General features: G+C 53.3%; 1 protein-coding gene across 1 annotated transcript in view; it reads right to left on the bottom strand.

Moving 5' to 3' along the window:
- The window catches only part of PPFIA4 (PTPRF interacting protein alpha 4), a 45983-nt gene that overhangs the window by 30982 nt on the left and 1933 nt on the right, over positions 1-13068 (bottom strand). The window contains exon 2 of the mRNA XM_029933388.1: positions 1636-2267. Coding sequence (XP_029789248.1) covers positions 1636-1869 — 234 coding nt within the window. The 5' untranslated portion in view covers positions 1870-2267. The remainder of the gene's footprint in view (positions 1-1635; positions 2268-13068) is intronic.

Genomic DNA, 13068 nt, shown 5'->3' with positions numbered 1-13068 from the left:
ACCCTAAGATCTGGTCAGCCCGGTCACCTGCTACATCCAATCACCAGCGAACCATCCTGATTCCACACCGCTGCTCAATGGGCGCCTCCCCTCAGAAAGCCCAACCCTGTGTCACCACCTGATGAAATCACAGGTATCTTTCAAAGCCCATCTCAACAGATACACATCCTTGGGACCTTCCAGACTCCCCAGGGGAAGACTCTCTCCCTCCTCTGAAAACTTTCTCGAACGGTGGTTAAGAAAATCAGCTTAGGAGCCCACTGTTTAACCACAAATACTGTGAGCACCTGCCATGTACCAGGTCCTGTGCTGGTCCCTGGGTACATACACAAGAAAGACATGGTCCCTGCCTAGCTTCCCAGTGTGGGACTGGAATCAGATCTCAGCTCTGCCCCATTAGCTGTGTGACCCTGGACAAGCTACCCAGCCTCTTTGAACCTCCATCTCTATCTGTGAGGTACACATAGAGGCCGTCCTCATTTGTTGCTACAAGGACCAAATGTGCCAACGTATGGAAAGCACTTAGCACAAGTCCACCAGAGGCGGATACTTTTACAACCATTTTAACAACCTTTGGGGCCCCTCTTCTCCTCCCCCGCCTGGTCTTCCAGTCACTTGGATTTTTATCTATCTCCTTTCCAGCCTGTGAGCCCCAGGGGCAGAGACTGGCTCCTTAATTCTAGGGCTTGTTCGGGGCCTCAAGCACAGTCAGGGAGGACCTCTCACTCCATCTCTTCACCAGGGCTCCATATCCCACTTGAGGAAGCATCACACGATTCTGCCCCCACCACTTCTGAGCCCCCAGCAGGAGATTTCTGCAACCCACCCGGGTTCACCCCGGTTCTACTCCCACACGTGGGAAAAGAGCCTGGGGCTGAGTCTGGAGCCTTGTGACTCCTCAGGGCTCCCTCCCCGATCCCAGCGGCACCCCACAGTCTGAGCAACTGACTAATCTCCCCAAGCTTTACCTTCATCGCTTGTAAAATAAAGATGAGGGTGGTAATAGTACCAGCTTCATAGCTGTGAGCATTTAGCTGAGGAAATTGCACACACCGTGCTTAGTACAGAAAAAACAGAAATGGTGACCATCATTGCTAGTACTAGTGCTGTTGAGGGGCATAAGACAGGGTGTCAAAATCCCTGGCTTCTAGATTCAGCTCTGGCTAGAATTTCTATGTGATGCCTCTGTTTTTTCCATCTGTGCAATAAGAGAACTAGATGATCTCTGAGGTTTCTCCATTTCCACCCTCTGTGATTCCCCACCCACCACCTCCAAGAATAGGGCACTGGTGAGGAGCAGTCAAGGCGGAGGTGTCTTTCCAGTCTAGGGTGCCATCTGGTGGCCATATGGGCTCACTGCAGTTGGCAGCTATGGCTGGGTTTTCTTCCCGCATCAAAGTCCATCCATTTCTCCAGGTGAAGCCAATGCCAGGCTGAGGAGCTTGAGAGTGACAGGGAAAGGATTTAGGTAGGGAGATGAAGGAAAGTTAGATGCTCTGTGAATTCCATTTGTTGATATGAAAACAGATGCAGATTAGCTGAGGGCCCAGAGTGTGCCAGGCTCTGAAAGGCTCAGCAGGGCCGGGAGGGGGGGGGGGGCGCAGATGTGGGGAGCTGCCGACAATCAGGCCTTACCTGGGGGAGGGCAGAGTTCAGGTGGCGCTGGAGCTGGTCCCGCTCATGCAGGGCATCTTGGAGCCGGCTCTGCGTGGCTGCCAAGGTCTCCTGACTCTCCCGAAGGGACTCCAGCAACTTCTCCCGCTCATCCAGCATGTTCACCATCAGCTGCTCAAAGTTGGCGTCAGCATCGGCGCCATGGGGGGGCCCCAGGGGGTCCCCCTCGTTGATTGTGGGCATCACCTCACACATGGTGGGGGGGGACAAGGCCTTCTCAGCGTTGGGGGGATGGGGAGGGGTTCACAGGGTTGGCACCTCCAGGGGGACCCAGTGCATGGGTCTTAGAGCAGGCAGTGCCAGGTGAGTGGACAGGTGGGCAAGGGCTTCTCCCGTGCCATCAGTTGCTCTTGCTCCGAAAGGGGCCTGGTGCCCGGAGTGCCCCTGTGGAATGGAGCCAGAGGGCCTGGCTTAACCTCTCAGGGCTGGGGCTGGGTTCCCTACATCCCCAGATGAGCGGGCAGCAGCTGAGTGTGGCCATGACAGGCAGGAAGAGCAGGGCTGGAAGAGGGCCCTTCCTTAGGCTGAGTGCTGGAGCCTGGCAGAGTCCCAGCTGGGTCGAGCAATGCCCATCGTTCCTGGAGGGCAGTGGTCTGTGGGAGGAGAGGCTGCCATGAGGACCCGCTGAGTAGAGAAGGGCATCCAGGGGAGGGGATGGGGGTGGGGGAGAGGAAAGAGGACCTGGACCAGAACGTGGGGGAGGAGAGGGAGATGGCAGCGCATGCCCCTTCTCCAGGCTTACTCACTCACTCAGATGGCACCTTCCTTAGTTCGCCCAAGGAGCGCACATGCCCGCTGTCGTAGCCTCTGTCTCCAGCTCTCCCCACCCCCAGCTGTCAGAAGGGCAGTCGCCGCAGTGGAGTGGTTCCCCACCCACGTGGCTCACTGGCCAAATATAGAAATGATTCAGTCAGTGGCAGGGGAGCAGCCAGCAGGCTGCCCAGAGTCCTCCTGAGACCCAGGGGTGGGAAAGGGAACAGGGGTACATAGGGTCTCTGCCCCCACCATAGCTTCTCCCCTGCACTTAAGCCAAGGTAAGCACCGAAGGGGTTAAAGGGCTCTAAGCAGCTGGCAGCCCACACCAGGTGGTCTGTTCAGGTCACAGGAAACAAGGGCACGGTGGCTCCTGCCCTGAGCACTGACACAGTAGGGTTACTTGGAAAGGCATGGGCTGGGCACTGGGTGGCAGAGAGCCCTGACCTGCTCCATGCCCCTCATTTGAAAAAGAGGCTGTAGCTCACATCACCCCTGCTCCTGAAACCTGGCAGAGAGCAGGCTTCCATTCTGAATTCGTGGCCTACGACTTCTGTGACGGAGCAGGAACTGAACCATGTGAAGGCACCCACGGTCAGGTGGGGGTAAGGGCGTCACTCTCCTGAGGTGAGCAGGCCCCTGCTTGTGGCCGGGAATCTTCTCCCTCTGTGTAACTGCCCGTCGCTGGCACTGCCAGCACTCTCGTTTCCCTGCTGGGGACCACGGGCACGGCTGGGCCTCAGTAACACCTTGAGTGCGGCACAGGGAAGCCCAGTGGTCGGAACAAAGGAAGGTGTGCCAAGGAAGGCAGTGTGCAGTTGGGGATTTCTCGGCCTGCCATTGCCTTCCAACCTCCCTGCCCACTGCCAGAAGGCCACTACTTTAATCAGTTTCAGAAGATACTGTCTTCAGAGCTCCTGCTACATGAGAAACAGGATGTGGGGCAGCCGGCACGTTAGCGGACACACAGGAGATGCCCTATAAATGGTGCTTCCCTTCCTTCCCCTCCTCTTACCATCTGGGAGACACAGAGACTGCGTCCTGTCCACCCCCCGCCCCAGGTGGCAGACTGGGCAACAGGCAGACTGGAAGGATCAGGGAAAAGACAGGAGGAATCAGGATCCAATGTGAGGAAAGAAGTTGGACGCTGGGGAGCCCCCAGCCCATGGCAGGGCCGAACCCAGCAGGGAAATCAGAGAAGGAATGAGCCTCTTCTATGAACCCACCTATCATTCCCCGTCAGCCCCCCACAAAGTGCTCATGATCTAGGCAGAAATGGGCACAGCAAGAGGGAGGCTGGCGAGGGATGTGGGCCTGGATCAGACACAAGCTGGAGCACCAGTTTGAGAACTCCTGGGCTCACCTCCACAGCCCTTCCCAGAGGGCCCAGGAGTTCAGGCAGGCATGTGGGCACGTCCAAGCATACACACACGTGTGCACACACACATGCACAGAGGCAGACACGGAACCGTGGGGACCTAGGACATACACGTGTGGCCGCACACATGCTCCCAGACACAAACTGGACACAGACACTCATCCAGGGGACCCTTTCCCCAAGCTGAATAGCCACTGTGGAGGGCTGGGTTGCCTAGAAGCTACAGAGGTACAGAGCAGCACCCTGGTCTGCACCCTCCTGACCCCAACACCCCTGCCCCGCAGAGCAGATGGGAGTGGACTGTAGCAGTCTTGCCAGAACTGCCAACTCACTAATGCTAATAACAGCGACCCGTCCAATGCTCCCTGCCACTGTGCCCAGGACCCTCACCCGGAGGGCTCCAATCTGTGAGGCTGAAAGGCCACACCCTCTCCAAACTCACCAGCTGCAGGGCCCTCATCGCCCCCCTCCCCCAACCCATTGCAAGAAGAAATGAGAGTGAAGTGAAGGCCTGGCCGGGGAAGGGGCTCCCTGGAGCAGAATCTGTCCTTTGAAGAGTGTAGCATGCTCTGGAGCTCGGGGTCCCAGGAACAGCCTCAGAGCAGATCCCCAGGCATCCCGCAGTGTCGTAAGAGAGGAAGGAGCCCAGAGCTGGGTCTCTAGACACCCATGGTGCAGTTCTGCCACAGACCAGCTGGATAACCTTGGGCTTGTCGCCACCTACCGAGAGCTCTGCTGGAAGGTGGACCGCATGCCCCTGCTTTGCCCACCTTCGAGGGATGAGATCACAGACAGCACAGAGTTCGGAAAAGCAGAGAGCACCCCATGACTGCAGGGGCGTGTGAATTACCTTAGTGGTGGGCAAAGGCAGGCCTGTGGGAGGGCTTGTTCTAGCTCCTTACAGGAAAGGGGCCGGGAAGTTCTCAGGAAGGAAGAACAGACCTCAGGCTGCCCACTGTGCGGGCTATTTGGTCCAACTTGGCCTCCCCAAATCCTCCTGGGCATTCTGGCAACTGAGAAGCCGGCTGCCGCCAGCCCTTTCCCAGCCTCCCTGCCAACCAGGTGCCAGGTAACCACGCCACTTCCGCTAGTGAAATGGCATCATGTGGAGCAGGTTGAGGATAAGCCCAGAGGGCGACGCCCAGCAGATGCCCCGAGATGGCTGTCCAGGCCCCCCTCCCGCGCCCCCCTCATGCGGCACGGTGAACAGCCGGGAGCTCTGGGGCCGCCGCGTCGGGACACCTGGCTCCTTCTGGCTCCAGGGCCGGCTTTAAATAGCGCAATTATCATCTCAGCCTAACAGAAGCCTCTTCAACTCCTGCACAATCTCTAAGTAACACTCACAGGTCCCGATTCGGAGGCGACAGCTACCAGCCCCCAAAGTGAGCTTTTGAGGGGCTTTGCCGGTGAGGAGTATGGACAGGCTGTGAAACAGAGGAAGAGGGCTCCAGAGAGAGCAGGCGTGAGTGTGAGGGTGAGTGTGTGAGTGTGTGTGGAGGGGTCAGACCCATGCCAGGTGTCTGGACTTACAAACACAAAGAGGCAAATCTGAGGCCTCTCTGGCTTTCCAAGGGTCACCCCCATCTCTTCCTAACAAACAGGAGGGCTGTGCCCTTGACTTGGGTCTGATGCTCAGGCCGGACACACACACACACACACACACACACACACACACACACACACAAGGGCTGGCTCTCCACTGCCCTACCAGATGGCAGGCCCCACCATGGTGGGGAGCTCGTTGAGGGCAAAGCTGGCAGCCCTGTGGAGGCCAAAGGGCTAGGGCAAAGCTGGCTGGAGCCACTCAAGTGTGAGTGGGCCATGAGCTTGGCCAAGAGAGGGGGCCTCCGGGTGAAGCCCCTCAGAGCAAGGAGGCAAAAGAAGAGGGCCATGAGCCCTTCCTTCCCATGCTCCCACTCTGCTGGAGGAAAGGGAGAGAAGTGGTCATCTAGGAAAATAATCCCGATTATGATAGCAGCTCTGACATACATAATACCTGCCGTGTGCCAGGCACTGGGCTGTCGGTTGACATAGATTAACTTCCTTCAATCCTCACAATTCCTCACAAGGAAGACCCAATTCTTCCCACTTCAGAGAAGTGAGAACTGGGTCTCAGAGTCATGTAACGAAGTCTACATCCCTGGTAAGAGGAAGAACTAGGATTCAATCCCAGTCTGTCTGACTCCAAGGAGGGGAAGGCAGTTGAGAAAGGGGAAGAGAGGCCATGACTCCTCTGCCATTTCTCGCCCTCGTCCAGGGACAAGGCAGCCTGGGGACATCTCGCCTCGGCTTCCCCCACCCCACCCCCCTGGGGAAGGCCCCTGCACAGCAGGCACCATGGTCACTTGCCCATTTGAAGTGACCCATTTCCAAGGGCTCATCTGCCACCCACCTGAGTCCCTCCCCCGACCCCAGACGCCCTAAGGACCCCACACTGAGTTGTGGACAGTCCCCCGAGCTCCACACGCCACACCACACTCCTGCGAGAACTACAGAAACAGCCTCGCTCCCCTCAGCCTGCGGGGTTTTCAGGTCCTCTCTTCTCACCAGAATGAAGTCCAGTTGCCCACCTCTCCTTCCCCCTAACCCAGAAGCTTCTCCTCCTCCCTCCTCCCTCTCCCCGTTCAGCCCACCACCCCAAAAAGCCTTGCCCTCTTGCCTCTTCCTCTCCTCCAAGAGCCTAGTGAGCCTTCTCCCCTGCTACTCCCCTACCCTGGTGTCGTGCTCCCAGACCCACCCATCGCTCACAAGCTTCTAGCATCTCGCCCAGCCTGCCTCAGTGTCCCCTCCCATGTCAGTCTAAGGAACTTCTGACCACCTGTCTAAGCCCACCTCAAACACTATTTCCCCCATGGAGCCTTTTCTGATTCTCCTACAGGTAAGACTGGCCCTTTTACGAATCCGGCACGGCCCTTTCTCTATACCTGTCTCTGTGACACGTCATCACATCTGAAGACGTGTCACTTCCTACTTGTCTTTGGCTCCAGCCAGAAGCCTCACATATATGGACCTGAACAGATACGTGTGGCAGAGTCATTCCCGGGGAAGACCATCCCTGACCAAGTTCAAAGAAGAGGAATTCCAAAATAGTAAAAACTGGCTCAAGGCCTGGGAACAGGTTCATTCCTCTTGCCCTCTGAAAATTAAAGCTTCCCATCGCTTCTCGGCCTTTTGGCTAAGATCAAGTGAAAATTAAAGCTTCTTGAGAGCAAGACAGGCTCCCCTCCTCCCTTGCAAGGCAGATTCTGGAGCAGGCTGATGGGCCTGCCTGCTGGCTCCTCCGCTGACCACGCATGTGACTCTGGAAAGACACTTCATCTCTCTGAGCCTCAGTTCCTCATCTGTGAAATGGGGATGCCAGCAGTGCCCACCTCAGACAGCCGATATGAGGATCACAACTCTTAGCACCCTAGGCCCCGAAAGCACCTCAAGGCAGGCTCACTCTAGGCACAGTAAGAAAACTAAAACTCCATATTAGCCACAGGAAGCCAGTCCCAGAGAAAACCTCTTGGAAAAGCTCTGCCAGCCTCTCACCGCTGGCCACAAGTTCCTTCAAAAGCATCCAGTTCTCTGGGCCCCCGAAGAGACCAGCAGTGAGACTTGATCTCTCTGGGCTTCCAGTTCGCAAATCTGGAAAATGAAGACCAGGACACACCACGCTCTAGTGATCTTATAGGCTGTCATGAGGGTCGAAGGAGAGGAGAGAAACTGGTACAAGGAATATAAAATGCTACCCACGTGCCAGTCAGCACCACTCGCCAGACCCAGGCACTCTCCTTCCTAACACCGGGCGCATTCAGATCGACCCAGGGAGAGATGTCTCTCCCTGGCAGGCTCCCGAGGCCTGTATCTGTGAAGCCCATCTCCCCAGCTGCTCCCCAGGAGTTAGGTATGGGCCACTTCTTCCCAAGACATGGCTTATCGCTTGGGTGAATGTATAACTTGCCGTCAAAACCAGGACCTTCTTTCTTTTTTTAGTTATTTTTATTAATGTTTATTTATTTTTGAGAGAGAGAGACAGAGAATGAGTGAGGGAAGGGGACAGAATCTGAAGCAGGCTCCAGGCTCTGAGCTGTCGGCACAGAGCCTGATGCAGGGCTCGAATCCATGAACCGCAAGATCATGACCTGAGTAGCAGTTGGATGCTTAACCAACTGAGCCACCCAGGCGCTCCAAACCAGGACCTGCCTGAGAATGAATGGAAGCACTGCTAACAATCACATCAGGACACAGGTGTGAACCAGGGCTACCCTGGACATACCTGGCTGCATGGTCACCCTCACAATCACCACCCCAGGAAGACTAATGTCAAAGGCTAGTGGGGAAAGAAAGACTTCTATTTTTTTCCTTTTTTTTTTAATGTTTTTTATTTATTTTTGAGAGACAGAGATAGTGCAAGCAGGGGAGGGTCAGAGAGAGGGGGAGGCACAGAATCTGAAGCAGGCTCCAGGCTCTGAGCCAGCTGTCAGCACAGAGCCCCACGTGGGGCTCGAACCCACGAACTGTGAGATCATGACCTGAGCTGAAGCCAGACGCTTAGCTGACTGAGCCACCCAAGCGCCCCTTCTATTTAAAAAAAATTTTTTTTTTAATTTTTATTTGTTATTTACAGAGAAAGAGACAGAGTGAGAGTAGAGAAGAGGCAGAGAGAGAGGGAGACACAGAATCCCAAGACAGGCTCCAGGCTCTGAGCTGTCAGAGCCCAATGTGGGGCTCGAACCCACGGACCATGAAATCACAACCTGAGCCAAAGCCAGATGCTTAACGACTGAGCTATCCAGGCGCCCCGAGTCTCTTCTTCTAAATACTTCCTCTCCTATACCCAAAAGTATAGCCATCATAACTGCCTCTTTAAATGAAGACAGGATTTGCAGACTATGAAAGAGTACCGTTAGGGGAGGCCAAGGAGGAAAAAGGGGCACAAAGGTGAGGCATAATGCAAAGGGCTCTGACTTCCCTTTTCTTTTCTTTTTTTTTAAGTGTATTTATTTATTTTGAGAGAGAAAAAAAGCACAAGCAGGGAAGGGGTAGAGGCAGGGAAAGAATTTCAAGCAGGCTCCTCGCCATTAGCGCAAAGCCCAAAATAGGGCTCGATCTCACGAACCCTGAGATCATGACCTGAGCTGAAATCAAGAGTCAGAGGTCTTACTGAGCCACTCAGGTGCCCCTGAACTCCCTTTCCTTAATTTAATCTCGTCAGCTCCAAATCTGTCAATGTTACTGACCACCTGATTAAGGCTCCATCTGTATAAGAGGGTTCGAAGTCTAAAAAGAGGTTAGAAAACCCCTAGTTTAAGTACTGTTTACAGGAGATCCCTGCCAAAATAAACACATGATCCCTCAGAGGTCAACATGTCAATGCCACAGAGCAATAAACCTGAGAAGGCCACCCAGGTGACACTGGGACCCGCACCGCTCTCCCACATTCTACACGTCTCACAGAGATCACAACTTGCACAAACCAAGATGTAAAGCTGCACACAGCACATGCGTGGCTTTGGCTGAACTTTTATCATTAAGCTCAGTGACCCCAGCCAAGTGCTGCTAATCAGAGCCAGTGATTGACACTCATATATGTCCTTAAATAATGTTTGCAAAAGAAGAAACAAAGTAATGAGTGTGGCATATTTGGAGAATAAAAGTCCGGGGCACCTGTGTGGCTCAGTCAGTTAAGTGTCCAGCTTCGGCTCAGGTCATGATCTCACAGTCCGTGGGTTCAAGCCCTGCGTCGGGCTCTGTGCTGACAGCTCAGAGCCTGGAGCCCGTCTTCAGATTCTGTCTCCCTCTCTCTCTGACCCTCCCCTGCTCACACTGTTTCTCTCTCTCTCTCTCTCACTCTCTCTCTCTCTCTCTCAAAAAATAAATAAAACATAAAAAAAAAAAAACCTTTCAGAACGAGGGGTCCCTGTAGAACAAATATGGTTCTTTTGGTGTTGAAAAAAAAATGCTCCAAAGCCTGTGCATGAATAGAGCCCATCAGGTTAAGGGGCTGTCACACAGCAGAAAACAGAACTCCCCAGGGGGAATCAGGAACATAAGAGTGCTGTCGGCATCAGGGCACGAAAGGCCCAGAGGACCCAGAACTGCATCACGAAGTGTGTGTGTACATGGTCACAAAAGGGTGGGAGGGGTTATGAGACAGAGAATGTGTATGGGGACACGTGTATCCATGCGATACTGTATAACAGCCATGAGGATGTATGACCATGCAAGAGCACGCATGTGTAAGAGTATGGTCGTGAGAACAGGAGCCGGAGAGCATGCACGTGAGACAGTGTGTAGGTGTGTATAACGGTGAGATGGATTGTGTGTGGTCATACGTCAAGGGCTCATGACATATAGGACTATGATTGTCACAATGTGTTGTGTATGTACAGTCAGGAGAGTGAGTGTGTGTGTGTGGTTATATAAGCACAGACATCTGGGAGTCCAGAAGTCACGGGTGCTCATAAGAACACGTGGGCACCATGAGAGCCTATGCATGTGCGTGTGCATGTGACCATGAAAGCATATATCACTGGTCATGAAAGACTATAAGTGCATGAAGTGCATGCATGGCCTTGAACCTGTGTGAGAGGGAGAAGAGGGAAGAATGGGGATGATAATGAAAGAATGAAGACTCCATTTGTTCCAGGCGCTCTGCCCTGAACAAGAGCCAAACATGTTTTGGGTCCTCCTTAGTTAGCCTAGCATGAACCAAGGTCAAGGAACTGGGCCCAGCCCACCCTTCTATCCTGCCCTGCAGGGCCCGTAGGCCCAGGGCTCCATGTGCATTAGAGATGGCAGTGGGCACCTCCTGGATCGCCCTGAATGTCACTCCTCGTAAGAGTCCAGGCCAAGGTCCTGGCCTGGCCCCCAGCCCCCAAGCCCTCCACTCACAGCATCCTCGTCCAGGCCAAAGGAGAGTCCTCCTCTGTAGCAGATACCACGGACCTTGCCATCCACTGCCCACCGTACCCTGGCCCTTCCTAGAACTGCACACACAAGGTGGGAGTTCCTTCTACACACCCCTGACAGCTCGGTCTTTATTTGATAATCCTTCAGGAACAGGAGCTCATTACGAAATGAGGAAGCCCTCGTTGTCCTAGGAAACTTTTGCTTAAACTGAATGGAAACCTATCTCCCCGCTGAAATGACAGTTATCTATCTGAAGAGTGGCCACGAAGTCACATCAGACACATATTTTACTTACAAGAACTCAACTGTATTGGCGGAGGAAAATATGTGATGAAAGCCGCTAAAGCAAACCAGCTATTTCACCTGACTCTTAACTACAAAATTATATTGTACATAAATACTCTTTTAAAAATCACTGGACATATTATATAATTCATATACAAGTAGTACTATTAATATAACTTATATGTTGATGTACATTAACGCTATTGTTCAGCATTAGAAACCTAAACCCATATACCATGCTTTATGGGAGATTTAGGGATTTTCACTTTACCTACTGCCTATAGAATCTAAGTCTCCCACTGAGACGTAAAACCACTGTGGGGGGGGAATGTCCCCAGAAGCTTCTCTACGTTAAATATTTCTAGTTGCAAGGCGGCCCTGTTTCTTTGAACCCAGGGAATCAGAAGACAGACCTGTCTAATTCAATCCAATAACTGCATATTGAGCTGATTTCCATGAATCCAATACTGGAGTCTAAGAGTTGTTATGGATACAAAAGGCATGTGAGATATGCTGTCAGCCCTCAAGAAATGCACCATCTACTTGAGAGAACACAGACAGAGTGGCCTCCCTTATCCCCTCGTCTCATTTTCTGGGATCTCAGTTCAGTGCGGTCAGCCACAGATGGAAGTAGATGTATCATCAGAAGGTCAAGAGTAGCCTAGGGCGCCTGGGTGGCTCAGTCAGTTAAGCGCCCGACTTCGGCTCAGGTCATGATCTCACAGTTTGTGGGTTCGAGCCCATATCGCGCTCTGTGCTGACAGCTCAGAGCCTGGAGCCTGCTTCGAATTGTGCGTCTCCCTCTCTCTACACCCCTTCTCCACTTGTGCTCTGTCTCTCTCTCTCAAAAATAAATAAATGTAAAAAAAAAAATTTTTTTTAACAAGAGGAGCCTATTGCTGCGTCACAGTGCCTACGTCATTCATCTCACTTCATCTCCTCTTGTGGCCATTCTGTCATTTCACAGCATCACAAGAGCGAAGGGAGTACAGTTAGATATGTAGGGAGAGAGACCATATTCATATAACTTTTATTACAGCATATTGTTACAATTGTTCTATTTTATTATCAATTATTGTTGCTGATCTCTTACTGTGCCTGACTTATAAATTAAACTATCATAGGTGTGTAGCATAAGAAAAAAAATACACTATATATAGGGTTCATTACTATCCCACGGCGTTGGGGCCAGCACTGAGCACCTCTTGGAGCATGACCAATGAATCAACAGTGACAGCTTCTCCTCCAGCTCTCTCAGAATGAAGCAGCCCCAGCCAAGGCCTCTCAACCCAACAGGCAAGAAGCTGTTCTGTGTTGGAGCTGGCTTCACCTGGTGGAACAGAAGACACCTGAGGGGAGAGGGGTCTGTAGCACCCAAGGCTCTCTGAGACCAGAGTGATGCACTGGGCAGCAATGTTTCCTGTGTGATTGGAGAGCCATCGCCAAGGAGAAGAGGGCAGTCCTCAAGCCCCGCCCAGCCCTGGAGTTTCACACCATCCAAGCTCAGAGCTCCTTCTCCCACTGCTATGTCCCCCCACCGGCCGCCCGTGTGGAATTCTCAGTTCCCACAGGCCCCTCCCCGCACAGCAAAGACTGAGGGTCCCCTAGAAGCTGCTCCTCTCGGATTTTGCCAAGCACCATGGTCCATCAGAGTACTTTTTACCCCACTAGCCATCCAAAGTGCCGTGTTCCTGTGAGCCAGCACCGTATGCCCTCCAGAGCTAATTATAGGTCAGTGAGCTAGCAGGCCAGAGGGGGGCAGATGGTGACTTCATGTGGCTGCAATACACACCACCTCTCCCTGTGGCCTCCCCTCCATGTCTCCCGATTCCATACCCGGGACCTAGACTCTGAGGCAGCTTTTACTCTTGTGGCCCTCCCTGCTCCTTACCAGCTCCTCTCCAGGGCACACGTGCCACATGCAACCCCATACCAGTTAGAAGCCACACCTTGCTCCTACAGCAACCCATTCAAGGGCCTAAAGCCCAGGGAGAGAGTACCCCTGACATAAAAAGGTCTCCGCTAGTGTCTCATATCCTAAAGCCCCCTTGGTCCCCAGCTCCCTGGCCCTATTGAGACTT

Source organism: Suricata suricatta, chromosome 3, assembly GCF_006229205.1.
Source record: "Suricata suricatta isolate VVHF042 chromosome 3, meerkat_22Aug2017_6uvM2_HiC, whole genome shotgun sequence".
NCBI classification, from domain to species: Eukaryota; Metazoa; Chordata; class Mammalia; order Carnivora; family Herpestidae; genus Suricata; species Suricata suricatta.
The sequence above is the reverse complement of the archived record's forward strand: the minus strand, read 5'-3'. Positions and strand labels throughout refer to the sequence as shown.